This window comes from Gorilla gorilla, chromosome 4, assembly GCF_029281585.2.
Source record: "Gorilla gorilla gorilla isolate KB3781 chromosome 4, NHGRI_mGorGor1-v2.1_pri, whole genome shotgun sequence".
NCBI lineage: Eukaryota > Metazoa > Chordata > Mammalia > Primates > Hominidae > Gorilla > Gorilla gorilla.
In genome coordinates, this window is record NC_073228.2 from 165666114 (window position 1) to 165683368 (window position 17255).

A 17255-nucleotide genomic window follows, 5' to 3' on the forward strand; every position below is an offset into this window, starting at 1 on the left:
AACCCGGTTCCGGAGGGTATTCTTGCTGTCCTCTAAGCTGCAGAAGAAGGTGGGATGGAAAGCGCTCCCAACCTGAGAAAGTGCGAAAGACTCTCTAAATCCAGTAGCCAATTTCCTACCTGCCAGAACTCTTTCCTACCATCCGTCACCATTCGTGACTCTGCAAGACACGGGGACTTAGACATATGTGTGGGAGTGTGTGTGTGAGGGAGAGAGGCGAGACGAGTGCTCTCCCCACACGTGTAACCCTGCATCTCCCTGTTTCAGAGCTTGCGTTCATTCATATGCAGGCAGTGGTTTAATATTTGATCAAAGGTAGAATAGTTGCACTAAATAGTTGTATTTTTAATGGGCTCACCTTAAAATCGGGTGTTCATAAATTGCAAGTGTGAAAAGACTCTAAGTGCAGTCCGTATGTCTCTCACCCTTTCTACCCTTCCCTCCCCCATTGCCGCTCCCCCCAAAAAGAGAAGCTTGCAGCAGATTGTAGAAGGATTTGAGCCTGAAGCTAGAGAGAAGGGGATTAGGGCCAGAGTGGTGCAAGTTAAATTGTGCTGCATATAAAAAATGGGCGGATTGGTCTCCAGATCCAGAGGCTGGTACCACCTTCCTTTCTAAAATAAAATCTCTCTGGCATGAAGTCACCGCCTATTTCACATCCGGTTTGCCCTGGGACGTATTACTACTGTCTTGGTAAAGAGAAATCTTTTGTTGTATAGCTGCAGATTGGGTATTGGGAAGCAAATTTGGGTGTGAAATCTTCAGCAAAGGAGCACGCAGAGTCCATGATGGCTCAGACCAAGTGAGTGAGAGGCAGAGCGAGGACGCCCCTCTGCTCCGGCGCGCCCGGACTCGGACTCGCAGACTCGCGCTGGCTCCAGTCTCTCCACGATTCTCTCTCCCAGACTTTTCCCCGGTCTTAAGAGATCCTGTGTCCAGAGGGGGCCTTAGGTAAGTGCGACTTTGGACCACGATACACAGACAGAGCTTTGAACGTGGCTTTTCCTAGCTGGAGAGACAGGAATGTTATAGTCGGGGGGGCGGGGGGAGACGGGGGGGGGGGAGAGAGAGAGAGAGAGAAGAAGGAGAGCGAGCGAGCGAGCAAGGGAGCGAGCAGGACAGGAGCCTGATCCCACAGAAGGTAGAAACAACGAAATGTTTTTCTTTCAGGGTAAAACCGCAGCAATATAAGAGCATTATTATTATTATTTTTCCGCTGTCTTTCTTCTTTTCTTCTCCTCTTTCTTAGGCATATTTGAATGCATTCCGCAGGGTGGGTGGTGGCATGTTGTTTTGGTCTTTTATTTATTTATTTATTTGCAAGGAGGAGCTGGGGCGAGTTGGGGAGGGGCGTCGGGGGCCATCATCTAAAGTTAAGACGCTGGGACGGAAAACCTGTCTCACTGTTCCATCATCCTAGGGAAGGCACGCTCTTGTCCTGGCTGCAAAATTGCCTGTTTTTCCCTTTCCAGTGGACGCTGGTGAAATGCCCTCTGGTGTAGGGGTCTCTCCCATTCTGAACACGAAAACTCAACTTAGTCTTTGATATGGATGGCATGGGATGGTAACGTTTGGAGTGTGTGTCTGGGGGAGGGGGAGGTTGAAGGTAGGAAGTGGTAAGACTGCAGCTTAGCCATTCTTTTAAACTATTATGTTTGTATTTGCAAGAAACTTTCTTAACAACTGAAGTGCCATGATACGTTTGTTTTTCTCTTTTAAAAATGTCAGAAGAGGGCAAAAAGCTATGGTGCCTTGTCAAAGGGTTTTGCTGTGTTTTGTTTACCCATTCAGATATTCAATCTTTTTAAAAAGATCAACAAAAATTAATAGGGCTAAGAAAAGTTGTTTTCCCCTTGTAACAAACGATGAAGATTAGTAAAAGGGTAAATTAAAATTTTGCAATTTAGATGTAGCAGTTTAACATAATATTTATCCAAGATTTCTTGTCATAGTCAACTAATCTGTTTCAAAACCAGTCACTAAATTACTAAATTAAGGAAAAGCTATGATGAGGCTCAGAGTTCTTATCTCTAGACCATTTCGCTCTAAACATATTATGTTTCATTGCTTACATGCCTGTTTGTAATGGTTTTTAGTGATTTGAATGATTTCCCGAGACTGCAGAAAGCATTTTGTAGATGTATTTAAAGGCATACCACATTAAACTATAGAGGGTTTAATGAAAAAGAAGCTTTAAAAGATTGCAGTCTATTAATCACTTACCCTACAAAGAAATACAGATTAAATACTTTGAACATTCCTTATATTATGACTGGAATTAATTACAGCACATTAAAATGTTACCATAGCTGCTCCTTATCCAGGTAGTGCATTGAATTTCGAAAACTGACTCCACACATAGACTATATACATTTTTAATTCTCTAAGCTTTCTGTACTCTTCCAGTTCTCCAACATTCCACTACCAAGTCTAAATTCAACAATCAGATGGTGATTGATTGCACTTTACCTAAGAGGTAAAAAGATCCCTTTATTCATGCAAAGCAAAGCACTCCAGCTTCCATCTGTTTGAGATGAAACATTTTCTAGCAGCAACCTGGCAGAATTTGAGAGGGCTTGAAAGATATGTGTGGGCATGTTTGTGTGCATTTGTGTGTGTGTGTGTGTGTGTGTGTGTGTGTGTGTGTGTGGTTTGTATGTGAGAGAGATCAGCACATGGCTTGACTATAAAGTGTGTCCTTTAGCTTCGCAGAAACATTAGGAAGCATGTTTAACAAAGCAGTCACAGGAACAGAATAAAAGCACGACTCCGGCATTCAACAGTGTGTTTCCTATGTTTTTAAATAGAAATAAATACAGTTGCTTCTGAAATCAAGGTACCTGCAGAATTCAAAGAGGAATTCAGCCATCACAACGTGTTAACCTATCCCATCCAATCCCTAAATATGTTCTTCCTGTTAGAGACACCAGCTTAAAAATTTTAATGCACAGTTCACTGTGGAAACTGAAATCATAAAAGTCCAAATTTTTAGATGATAAACAACAAGAAGAGAATAAACCAAACTATATTCTAAATATAAAACCTAGAGATAAACAACTCACAGTTTTTACGTTGAGCAATACTGTCACCTGAAAGCGTTTCAGCTTGTATTCTTTTACAGGAGAATAAGGACACTGATATATTTCTGAATGGAGAAATGGAAGGGAAAGTGGAGAATGGATGGTCCAGGTTTCCATTGCTTCCAATGAGGTGTCATATCCCAGTGAGGTCATTTCCTGACTTCAAAGCATTCATCTAAACTGCCTCAGTCAGCCCTGGTGGTTATAACCTGATGTTTCTTGCTAGAGACATTGATCTCTACTTATTCTACTTTTCAGCTGCTCCAGCCCGCGATGAGGAAAAGTCCAGGTCTGTCTGACTGTCTTTGGGCCTGGATCCTCCTTCTGAGCACACTGACTGGAAGAAGGTGGGGACACTTTTTTAAAAATCTGCATGAAAATTTCTGTAACTTTTCATTTATTTTATCAGGGGAAGAAAATTGTCCTCAAATGAATTTATGACTAAGGGAATTCAGAAAACTTAACTGCAATAATTTCCAGCTAAAAATAAAGAGGAGCAGTATGAAACAAATCATTATGTTTGCACGTTAGTTAGAATACAATTAACAAGCCATTGTTAAGACATGTATTAATTCAACATTTAAGTCTTAGATTGAACTTCTCACTGTTCAGTTGGAACTGAACAAAACGTGCGGTTTCCTAATTCATAGAAAAAGTTACCTCAATTAGTGGTTGCATACTGTGTAACCTGGTTTTACAACGAGAAAATTTCTAGCCTATTGTAAAGATCATAGAGTAACTTTTGTGTTTATAGAAATGGAAAGTTTTAAATAATATCTGTTATTTGAAAATTATGTCTCTCTAAATGCATATGCATATCATGTTTTGAAATCGTTATCTATATAACTAATAAAAGTGGACTATATGAGACAAATATTTAAGAACTTTGGTAAAATCAAATTTCCCTATTAAAAAAACAATTATTAATTGTTTATAAAGCTTAATCATAGTCAAAATATGTTCTAATGATCCAATCAAGCATGTGAAATTAATATAATAGAAACTATTTACATGACTAAGTATTACAGATTTTTCTTTATCTGCTTTTGTATTTCTTGTGTAGCCTATTCCTGTGACCCACAAGAAGGTCAGACATATAATAAAAACATGAGTTTATTCAAAATGTAATGGCAAGGGAACTCTTAAGAGTTAAGATAGGGAGATGGAATGGTCTGGAAAGACATGAATTTAGGAAGATTTATTTTAATTCAGAAGTTTTCTGTTGTTGTTTTTTGCTATTGTGTATGGTAAACACTGACAGACAGGCATTATTATCAGATATCCTTAATGAGAGAAGTTAAATGTCTTTACTGCTTTTGAAAAATTATATGAAGTGTTACTATTGCAATGACCTGTAGATGGAGTTAGTGCACAGTGTTTTATTATATAGTGGTTCATATGGAATCAAAATCAGGTACTGTAACTGGCATTTCTCTTCAAAATATATATTCAGTTTAGGAAACACTACATTGGGATGAGTGTTTAATACAAAATGAATAAGCATCTTATTCGTAGGGTTTTTTTCTGGCAATTAAAACTTGACATAGTAAGTTAGAAGTAAAGATGAAATGTCATTAAAAAATCATGTAAAATAAAGATTTCCATTCCAGCTGGGAAAGCAGAACTGGTCTTGGGGAAAAGGCAGTGGTCTCTTTGGGCATCTGCATTCCAATGCAAACAATTGGTGAAAACATTTTTAAGATAAAACCAGGAAGAAAAGCATTTTCTGAATTTTATAGAAGCTGTAAAAACTTAGAGGGTACAGATAAAGGTAATAAACACTCTATATTGTAAGAATTGTTTTAATAATTTAAGTTTATTTAGTCATGTTACCCCATTTCATCTTTTATTTCTTCTTATTGTATTGCTTTCTTCCTCAGAGTTCCCGATCAGGGCCTCCTCACAACTTAGGGTGTTCTAGCATTTCTTTTCCATTTTTATCAAGATGACCTTCCAGCATCCTTGAAAGATGCAGGGATGGCAGTTGATTTTGTGACAATGAGTTTTTATAAATAATTGCATTCATAAAACTATTTTTGCCTTACTGTTGTCTGCCAATGAGACATACTGGAAGACACTTAGCTTGTTGAAAATTTGATTAAAAAAAAACAGCAAGATGTTTAATTTTGCCAAAAGAGAGTAAGCCCTCAATCTGCATGGCATCAATGTTGAAATTAGGAGAATGAAAAATTGTTTCCAAGAGACACATTACATATATCCAATATTATGGATAGCCTTTAGTTTTAGTAACTTTATCAAATTAAAACTTTATCAGAATAATAGCCATTGCATTTTGCCGATACGAAATTAATTACCTGCAAAACAGTGTTTGTTTTTGAAATGATTTTTTGATCATATATCTTGCTGCTGTCAAATAAGTGAATTCTGGTTTCAAATGTTACTATTTTTCTTATATTTATCAGTAACATCAGCACACAGGAATGAAGCCCAAAGCATATTAAGTAGAAAATACAGAAGTGATATATTTGTGGCAGTTTCTTAGTTTACACCCTATATTCATTTTGCTTTTGTACTCAAGGTCAGAACTATGATTGAAATATATCAGTAAATGTGATCCATCCTAAGATAGAAAACAATTCTCTCAAAGGATTTTGGAGTTGTCATGCTAATCATCACATAAAATATGATTCAAGGAGCATAGATAGCAATGTGATTGATGTAGGAAAAACACAATCTTTGAACTGAGGTCACTATGTGGTCGAAACACAAAGACTAATAATGGTAAGGGATACAAGCTACATCTCCAACTAGTAACGTTTAAATATAAATAATTATCCCAATATAGAAGAAGGAAAATAAAGTTTCAGACTAGAATTTGAAGAAAGCTAGGTTCTAGGTTAAGGTTTGCTCACAAATAGGTGTGCCTTCTTAAACAAAACACTAAAACTGTGCTACAGCTTAGTCAACCACAAATTAAGATTATTGAACTTGATCTTTCTAAAGGTTCTTTTTACATCTAAGACTAGAAACAATAAAAATTAATTAGGTGTTTGAACAGACAAATTTTAATCATTGGGTCATGAATCTTAAGAGGAATGGAAATTTGCACACTGACGTAAAAATATAATTGTCCTAAGAAATAAATTTTACCTAAATCTCTTAAAAGAACATCAAGAAAATCCCACCAAAACACAGACCTATATGAAGTGAATGAAGGAAAGGAGGTTGGTAGGTAAAAACTTAGGCTTTTGCTGCATGTTAAATAAAAAAGAAAATCAGTTGTTTTGGTAACTCCTTTTAATTTGGAAAGAACTTTCCTAGGTTTGTTTTCTCTATTTTTTTTATGTGCATTAGCATTCTTGCTTGCTCAGAGAAGACGTGCATTGCAACGTAATAAACATGATGAGAATTCAAAAAGTAAACAGACAGAAGTCATTTCTTACAATTTTCCTTTCACATTTAAAAAATGAAAATTCGAAATATAATTAACTGCCCAGAGTTTAAAAATAACATTCTTTTTTACCTTGTGAAAAAATAATTTTCAAGTTAAGATTCAGTAGAAAGCAAAGTAGAAAAACTGAGAAAGGATTTATTTGGAAAGAGGTTTTAGTGGAAATGTATAATTTATCTATTGCTTCCCTTTATGTTTTTTTCAGCTATGGACAGCCGTCATTACAAGATGAACTTAAAGACAATACCACTGTCTTCACCAGGATTTTGGACAGACTCCTAGATGGTTACGACAATCGCCTGAGACCAGGATTGGGAGGTAGGTTGCATTATTGTATTTTTGTTTTAGAGAATAATATGAGATCTTTACTATCACAGCCTTAATTTACCTCTAAATGGTCAAATAATAAAAATGGTGACATGTAATTTAATGACAAATCTATTTTTAATAGATCACTCTATGTTAATTCAAGTTACTCTGTAGTTTCATATCCATACGTAGTAAAAGGCAGACACAAACTTCTAATAATGACACAAAGCAGATGCTACATTTATATGATAAGCACAGTACTTTCTGTGTAACGATTTTATCATATAGGTAAAAACTGGGATAATATTCTATCTTCCAGCATAATGACTGCAGCTATCTCACCTGGTACTGCTATGTCTGCATTTAATTCCAACAGGATATCTTTGATTCTATTGGTTCAAACATTTATTTTGGAATATTTCATATTGATCCACTATTATGTGTTAAACTGCCACCACCTCTAGGATAATAGGGGAATGAGATAGATGGTAGTGTTGTGGTTTAACTGTGCATTTGAACTTATACCCTAATTTTCTGTAATACAATTTTATTTTACTTGGTATATCAATTACTCGGTTATATTGATACATTTCTGCTTAGGAAGAAGACAGCACTTAATAACATAATATATATAACAATAAGAGTAAATAGTTCTAGGAATTGCACACATTTGAATAACACTTGAATAAGATAATCAAACTATCTTATTTGGTTAAACAAAGACTAATGAAGCCAAATCAAAATATTGATCTCAGAGTAAAACAAGTGAAGCAAGGAAATAAATTTTCTTTCAAAGTCACACAGAAAACCAAGGTTAGAATCCATGATTCCCAACTATAGCTGATACTGAACCTTTCCTAAAGCATTTGTAGTAGCTATTTAATAGCAATATTTAAATAGTGATTAAATGGCAATGTTAAGAAAGCCACCTCTTCTTCATTTAGACAGCACAGATAAGCAAGGAATAAAAAGCTTACAAATTCAAACAATGATTTTTCAACTAAATGGTTGCATGGATTTACAGTTACTTTTAAATAAATATTTTGCACAGTATAATGACATGGATGTGTATTATGGGTCTATTTTGAAGCTGCCAAATGTCATTAGTGTCTCAGAGGTTTAAGGGAAACTGCCTTGGCAAAGACACAACCCAAATATATGTCAAAGGTCTTACCAGGTGTCCTTTCTAATCAATTTCAAACATTCATTTTAGGACATACTATACAAATTTCCTCAGGTTTAGACTTCACCAAGTTTATATTGAAGTTTTTAGAAAAAATTCTTTAAGTCAAAATAGAGGGGTCACAAAATGGGGAGCCTAATTTTGTATATGATATGTTAAAATGCTGCTTGTGTACATTTAAACATCTCAATTGGCTTCAAATTTTTTTATTTATAAAATTTGTGATAAATTACAAAACTAGCTAGATGAGGAATGTATGAAAAGAAGAAATAGCCAGGCTAGTGATATAAATTTTACATAGCAAGACTTTTGAAAATACTGGTTGTAATGTATCTTATTACTTTACCTAATCTCCTCCCTACCCTATGATCTCATTCCCTAAAAAGTCAGCAGAATTTTACAACGTATCTAAAAAATTTCTCTTCATCCTAGTTTAGAAAATTCTATTTAATATTTTGGCATGTAAATATGAGTATTATTTGACACATTTGTGCATCATCTTCAATTTATTAAATAATTTTACACACAAACTGTTAAAATATTAACCATGTGGTTATATTATTGTTCAGAGTACACGTAGCAAGCTGTGACTATTCATTTCCTTTTAATTCATTTCCTTTTAATTGCATAGAATAACTCTTTAATAAATGTATACTTTAACCCATTCATCAAATAAATTTTAGGTGAAATTATTTTAACTAATTCTCATATGCACTCCTAGACCCTGGAGAGCCATAGAACTTGAAGATATAAAGATTAGACTGAGAGTACATTGAAAAGCTAATTTTCAATACTGGTGATACTGGTAGATTTGCTTACAGGAATAACTACATTAATTCATACTGCTACACTGCTATTTTTGTAGAATCTACTTTTATCATCCAGTTAATCCCAGAAAATAACAAAAATAGATATGTATTTAAAGAGCAGAAATAGTAGTTGTCCAAGTATAGACAAGCTATCTTCCTTTTAGTGAAATGAGCCTAATATGCTACAATAATTCCAGGACTTGAGAAAATTAACAGTGGATGTGCTTTTATCTTTACTAAAGATGGTTTTTCTGATATTTCTGATTCCTGGTAACAATGACTTTTGAGGGTATGATAGAAATTAAAACAAACAAAAAAGTAGCTCAAATATTTTCTCTATTTTTATTCTAAACATCCTATTGGAATTTAGTACACTTAAATGTGATGGATTTGAGATTTATGAAAAAACTTTGATACTGATTAAACTTTTTTTTAAATATTCTTTTTTTGGAATTTTTTTTAATCCTTAAGGAATAAAATGGCACATGTTTATTACTTATATCTACAGTAATAACATTTTAAAGTTATCAGAGTCATCAACATTTTAAAGTACATTTTGAGAAGGTATCTGTCATTAGAGAACTATAGTTTAAAATACTAAGTACAGTTTTAAGACATCTTGAAAAACATAACCAGCCATAGACTTAGAGAAATGTGATAATAACATGTTTGCTGGCTGCTATTAAGTTGACATTATTGTGGCTTTTTTTTTTATTTTTGCAGATTTGAAGTACTTAATTTTATTCATCTACCATGAATTTTTGGTACTTTAAGTATAACATGCATCCCAGTAGATCCCAATTGCAAAACAGACCCTCCCTTTTTATTTTTTTTATAGGAGCCATTTGCCTCCAGATGAAAAGACTATGTAAAGGAAATGTGCGAGATTATCATTAGCTTCTAAGGGAATAAAAGTTTTCCCTTAGTAATTTTATGATCACAGCTAGGATGATTTCCTCTTGCAACATAAAGGTGCCCACTGTCTTCTTTATTATGACAAAAGTCTTTTTTATATAAAAGTAACAACATTATGCAAAAAATGGGGATTTTTGCTTCTGAATGTCCTCAGGAAATAGAAAAATGTGATAAGCTGAGACTTGAGACTAATACAAGAAACTCCTGTATTTGCAAATCCATCATGACCTGTTTTTTAGAAACACACACTGCATCAGAAGGTATAGCACTGTTCTTAGTTTATATGTACCTTGGGTTCAATAATTAGAAAACAAAATATATAACTTGGTTAATCTAGATGATAGGAATCAGTTTGCAAATATTGTAAAACTATTTTAAAAGACTGCCTTTTCAGGGATAAGAGCAACCATGCAGAACTGCAAATAAAAGGATGACTAATAAAGAGATATCTCTAGGAAGGGATTTTTAAAGGTAGGAGAGCTACAAAGGATTAGAATACGTGGAATTCTAAAAATTTAATATGGTCTATTTGGGATTGTAAAGAGAAAAATAAGATAGCTATGTTCATAATTTAAGTGCAATGTCAATGAAGACACTTTTAAATGGACTTGAGTTAAAATAATCAGTATCCAGAAAATACAAATAAAAATTATCAGTAATTACAGAATTCATTCTTGTCCATAATCGCTTTATTTGGTGGCAAGGTGTGGGGGACTGCTACTTTCTTACAACTAGAAGCTGAGCAATGTATTTGAAAGAACTCTTACCTAAAGCATGGTCAGTGTAGAAGAATAAAATAAGGAAAAAAGGATAAAAGTCAGAAAAAATGGGAAGATGTGAAAGAAAAAAGTTAAAAAAAAGGAAAGCAAAAGAGGATAGAACATAGAGAGAGGGGAGGGAGAGGAATTGAGGAAGCAAAGGAGAGCAACACAGAGGAAATGAAAAATAAGAGGAATTAATCTCACGAGCCTGGGGAGACTCAAGTGTCCCTTGATCAATTTATATGGCTCTTTTAGTTTTAAATCAGGATGAAACCAAAATTTTCCCAGGAAACTCATTTTCCCAAGTTTTCTCCTCTTTGCCCATATTATAATAAACGAAGGAAGCCTGGATGTTCTCCAGCTTCCTAAAAAATTAAATAATGCTCCTGCTGTACTGCTCCCATCTGCGTGAAATTTCAGTCACTTTCATATTGGCTTCCCCTGCACTTTGGGCATAGGACAAAAATAATCCATAAACAGAGATTTGAAGCTGAATTTTGAAGGAAGATAATCAGGCTTTTATGGATACTTAATACTCTTCCAGTGATATGTTTCTCCTCCCTTTTGCCCCAGCATATATACAGGCTACACTTTATTTACAATAAGCCAAAACCCCAGGTGAGCCACACTGATGTACAGTTTATCACTAAGAGGTGATGCCACCAAGCTAAGGGTTTTTTCTTCTTCTGTACATATGCTCATTTTCACACATCTAACTTACAAAAGATGTATTATTCCATAAACACATTCATTTCACTTCTTGGAAAACAAATTAGGGCAGATACTTCTTTAACTAGAACACAAACATGCTATAGCTGAAGGAATGAGGTCTTGAGTCACATTTGGAATTTCAGAAGAAAGACCTTTTCATCCTCTCTCTCCCTGTTAATGGTAGTTCCTGGAAATATTGTTATAATATCTGAATCAGTCTTCAACTTAATATCAGTGTATACTAACTTGGATGATAAATGCCCCTCAAAAGTTTTGTCCTCAAACCACATAGATAAAGACAGCAAAGGAAACAGAGATGATTGTGTATTCCTAAAACGACAAACCCTGAGAGTAGAGTGGAGAGGCAGATGATACAGAAGTAAGATTGTAGGTAGAGAATGGCCTACTTTTATCCCTGCTACATATTTAACAGATATTTAGTTAACATTTTCTTTTTTCTGTAAATGGTGTAGATTTGGATTTTTTTGGTTTTGGGGGTTTTGTTTTGTTTTCATTTATAGAGTTTCTTTGACAGCGTCAATTAGAAAAGCGTTAGTAACTGGAGCTGTCTCTGAATGTATTTTAACAGTAACATACTATTTTACAAATCATTTATGCCTCAAAGCAGACTTTCTCCTTACCATCATATTTTTTCCTAATCTTGAATTATTTATGCCAATATAAAACCTTTAAGACTAACCTTTAGCCTAATTGTTGCAAGAGATCTCAGCTTTAAGATGTAAGAATTCCCAACTCCTAATGCAAGGCAGCTGGGTTGGAAATTCCCTGCAGTTGGCAAGATGCTGTTGGCTTCTTAGGGAATTGGCTTGGGTCTTGGGTTCCATTTCTTTATGTAAAAGTAAGAAAAAATGGAAAACTAAGAGTGCTCTAAAAAGATCAAAGTATTTTTTGTGCAACTTTGTAAAATTTAGGTGACTCGAGGATAGGAAAAGCAGCACAGTTTAATTCTTTTAAAATTCAGCTTTGAGCTGTCCCGGGATGATAAGATGCCTGATATTCATGTGATCTTTTGTTTCTTTAATATCCCTTGTAACATTGAGATCAGAGAGAAACATTTTGTTCATGTTCAACTAATGTCAAAATATCTATTTTGTATTTATATTAAGAAAACAAAATTTCAAAAAATAGGACAAAATAATTTACGTCACAAAGTGATAGCATTAGATAAAATAATCTAAATTACTGACAATTTCCAAATAAAATTAAAAGATGGTTAGGTTTATCCAACCTCTTGTTGTTGTTTTTGTTGTGTTTACTTTACCAGAGAATAGCCTTTAGTATTATGTTTTGAAATTCTACTCTGGAATCCTTCCTTTTGAACTTGCTGTCGTTTTCTCTGTGGCTTTTAATGCAAGGTATGGAGCAAATGCTCAGACTTTGGCAACATGCAATACATTTCCACAGAAATACTGTACCTAGACATTTCATAATTCAACAAATTATAGAGAAAAGGTAGTTACCAAAACCCCAAGAAGAATTGTTAAAATGAACAGAGAATACCTTTTAACATTTACTGGCTGAGGTCTACCATCAGCTCATGAAGCCACATTGTCTGATGAATTTAACTGAGCTACCCAAAGGAATGTTCTAGCGTGTTTAGACAACTTGCTGCTTTCATCTTTTCTGTGGTATATAAACCATCTACCTGATCAGTGCCAATATTTTCCTGAGATAAAATGAAACTACTGCCATGTTTGTCTTTCTGTGCCTGCCTTATTTCACTCAGCATAATCACCTCCAGTTGCATCCATGTCACATGTTCTCACTTATTAGTGGAAATTAAAAATCAGAGAAATTACACCCATGGAGGCAGAGAGTAGAAGGATGGTTATCAGGCAGGGTAGGGTAATGGGGGGAGGGAGGTGGGGATGGTTAATGGGTACAAAAGAAAGTACAAAAAAGTAGGAAAAATGACTAAGACCTAGTATTTAATAGTACAACAGGGTGACTATAATCAATAACAATGTAACTGGATATTTTAAAATAACTAAAAGAGTATAATTGGATTGTTTTTAACATGAAGAATAAATGCTTGAGGTGATGGATACCCTGTTTTCTATGATGTGATTATGATGCATTGCATGCTTGTATCAAAACCTCTCATGTACCACATAGATATATACACCTATTAGGTATCCACAAAAAATTAAAAATGAAACATTTACAAAAAAGTAATCACTGCAACTATGTCCAAGTTATAAGATGCACAGTATTAGTAAACAGCCATTTTTTTGTGCAGCTACTCTTGACCTTTTTATATAGTTTCAATTTCCCGTGTTGATTCCAGATCCAATGTGGGATTTTAACAAAATGTTGTCTATAGATCATTGCTTTTTTTTCTGGCAGAATCAGAATTCTGTACTTGAAAAATAATGTAGTGTTCCTGAGATGAGAATCTCATTTGCTATACGTCACCGAATGCCATTTTTGGAAAACTTAAGAGAAAGCAAGGCCCTAAGTATTGGCATATTTCTATAAGATTGTTAATAGTATTATTCTCGTATAACTAAAATGCTACCCTGTGAATGTGAAATAGGGTGCCTGAGAGTTATCACAGTTTGTACAATTTTGATCAAGATTTATACTGATAACTCACTGCATGCTTGTATCCAAACATCTCAGGTACTCCGTAAATGCATACACCTACTATGTTCTCACAACAATTAAAAATTATAAAAATTTAAAAAAGACTTCTACTGACCAAAAGAAACCCATTGCTCCAACAGCAAAATATACATTTTTTCTAAAGATTAGCCCTATGTCCATAGAAACTGCTCATATTACAGCATATGGAGGTAATTTATCAGTGGAAATAAGATAAATAGCTCCTGCAATAATATCGACCTTTCTTCCTAGGACATGCTTGTATAATCTGAGTTCTTGGAATCCCAAAACACTGAATAATCAGGGACTGGTCAAACGCCTTGAAACTTGGGTGTCTACCCCCATATCTAGACTTAGTAGCTGAATACAGCCAAAATTAAGTAGCTCTACATATCATCTAGGGGATAGTTTCCAGTTTTTCTGAGGCATTAATTGAATGGAGATGAAGGACAGGGGACAAAAATGTTGCTCCAATCAATCAGGTCAGCAGGGAGCTGGAACATTGCTTTATCCAGGAGTATACATTGATGTTTATGTAGGAGCCCAGGATATTTTCAGTTTCCAAACAGGACCATTTTAAAGTAGGGTTTTCAGATACATTTTACTATAATGACTAATATTAGTCCATTTAGTCTCCATGTGGTGCCTACCTGTGTGAATCAATAGACACAAAACAGCTTAAATAAGGCAATAGACTTCCATCATCAGTTATGAACCCATGGAACTGTATTACTCTGAGTTCCTCAGCAGACAGCATTTCCAGGGAAAATATGGCCAATACCATATTAAATAAATGGTTGTGATAGCATTACTAACAAAATACCACCTACAATTCTTTCTTATTCATTCCCTCCTCCATTTTTTTATTACAGTCACTCTTGCATTTCACTATTCACACAGCATCAGCTATCTTCTTAGACTGCAAGTTACATCATTTCATTTCATTACCCAAAGTCTTCCTACTGCATCAAAATAAAGGTCAACTGCTAGCTGAAATGCACAGGGCTCTTCAGATATGGTCCCACCTACCTCTAGATTGTCATCTTGTGCCATGATCTTCAGCATCACCAGGATCCAGATATACTGCACTTTCTGTTTCTTAAACATAACACATTTAACACATTTATTTTCACCTCAGATCCTTTGCCTCCTTCTTTTCTTAATTTTTTTCCTCTCCTTAATGTATTTCCCTGGATCTTACTAAATTTTTCCCATCTTTAAAGTCTCATTTCAAGTTTTATCTCTTCAAATGACATTTTTTCAGAGCATTTATAATCTGAATTTAATTAGCAGAATGTGTATATATGTGTTTTTGCATAACTCTGTAGGTACTCACATCTCTATCCATCCCCTAATTGACCTAAAATATATTTTTCCTAAAATAAGTATGTGGTTTGCTACAGAGGAACAGAAGCATTTACAGTTTTACTCATCATTGTATTACTGTTACCTAGACGAGGGCCTAAGTGGCACATAGAAAATGTTTAATAAACATTTATTACTAAATTAATGTACTCAATAGATGCCTCTCAAAGTGTTTTGGCACCACAGTGTTATTTGAACATCACTCCAATGCTATGTAGTCATTTGAGCAGGTATTATTTATTCATCCAAAATGTAAGAATAGAGACTCAGAGAGATTAAAGTATTGCACCTAAAATCACATAGCTTGTTCTCGAGAAAAATCAGAGTTTAAATCTGAGTTTTTAGATGCTTAATCTATTGTGCTTACTACTTATTTTACTACTCTGCTTTTCTCATTTTTGCCTCCAGTACTAATCTCATCTTTTTGAATTATCGCTTCAAAACATATGTTATTTCAAAACTTATCAGCAAGATATCAATATTGTAGAAAATTCCCAGGAAAAACAGATTACCTGTTGTCTGGGAGTTGGGGGATGTAATACAGTATTTGTGTATATATATATATACACATATACAGTGTGTATATGTAGAAGTGAGGATGTGGTTTGAGGAAAATGATTAAGTTTATATTTGAATAGAAAGTGGATGTGTTAGACTATTCTTGAATTGCTATAGAGAAATAACTGAGACAGGTAATTTATAAAGAACACAGGATTTATTGGCTCAGTATTCTGCAGGCTGTACAAGCATGACACTGGCATCTGCTTGGCTTTTGATGAGGGCCTCAGGAAGTTCCAATCATGGTGGAAGGTGAAAGGGGAGCAGATGTATCACATGGCAAAAGCAGAAGTGAGAGAGAGAGCCACACACTTTTAAATGACCAGATCTCAGGTGAACTCAGAGATAGAGAGCTCAATTATCGCCAAGGAGATGGCCCAAGCCATTCATGGGGATCCACCCCCAAAATCCAAACACTTCCCACCAGGCCCCAGCTCCAAAATTGGGAATTAAAGGTCCACATGAGATTTGGGCGGGGACAAATATCCAAACCATATGAGTGGATTTATGTGGATGGTGGCATTCCAGGAAAGGAAATTTTACTTGTTTTCAAGTCTTTCTGAGTTTTTTAAACTTATATTTTGAAGCTTTTTTTTCTAACAACACAATGTATTATATTGTTATATACGCCTCAAGCGTACCCTACAGCTTTTGAAATATCTTAGAGTAGCAGCCCCAAATAATTTGGGGAAACATGGGTAAACAAGGTTAACCATATTTATTTAAGACATGATTTCTCAGAGACATTAGGATGTTAATGTTTTCAACAGTGTTAGAAAATTAGCAGAGTTTTCCAGCCACATAAACTTCCCCCCTTGCTGCCCCGCCACTGGACACTTGCCAAGAGCTGATGACAAATCAAATGAAAGAATTTCTTGGGTATGTGGCAAAGGAGATATATTAGAGGGGAAAGTATAAGGAGGGGTTTATTTTCATTGTCATAAGCTATGTTCTCATTTTGAACTTTTAAAAGGGTAAACTGCAGATAATTCCTACATCAAGGGGCTCATTTAAGCAGTTTGAAGTAAATTAATTTTTTTTCTTTTATTATTATACTTTAAGTTTTAGGGTACATGTGCACATTGTGCAGGTTAGTTACATATGTATACATGTGCCACACTGGTGCGCTGCACCCACTAACTCGTCATCTAGCATTAGGTATATCTCCCAATGCTATCCCTCCAAAAATATTGTATTGTTATTGAAGGGAACATCTCTGATTCAAAATTATATTTTTAGCTGACTTACACATTATGTGTAGGGTATAACATGACCTTCTAGGGATAAATATATACTGACAGTCTTAACTCTTCACAAGTAAATTGCTAAGGGAAAAGGGCCAGCTCTTGATTTCTAAAGGAAATCATCATTTTATAAATTCAAAGGAATTTATAAAAGTTGAATCACCTTTTTTATGTTATATGCCAGAGATACAAATACCCTGGCATATAAATATTTGTACATGGCTAGAAAGATCCTCCAGGTGTTTAAGATATTCTTGGGAAATATATAGTGTACTTTAGCAAG

General features: G+C 34.7%; 1 protein-coding gene across 2 annotated transcripts in view; it reads left to right on the top strand.

The window, feature by feature from the left end:
• Window positions 1–502: 502 nt before the first annotated feature.
• GABRA1 (gamma-aminobutyric acid type A receptor subunit alpha1) overlaps window positions 503–17255 on the top strand; it is a 52652-nt gene continuing 35899 nt past the window's right edge. Inside the window, exons 1-3 of one of the 2 annotated variants that reach the window (XM_019028401.4) lie at window positions 503–951; window positions 3339–3427; window positions 6698–6810. In XM_019028401.4, coding sequence (XP_018883946.3) covers window positions 3354–3427; window positions 6698–6810 — 187 coding nt within the window. In that variant the 5' untranslated portion in view covers window positions 503–951; window positions 3339–3353. Of the gene's footprint in view, window positions 952–1061; window positions 1142–3338; window positions 3428–6697; window positions 6811–17255 lie in introns of those variants that run through there. The other variant, XM_019028402.4, reaches the window with a different exon arrangement.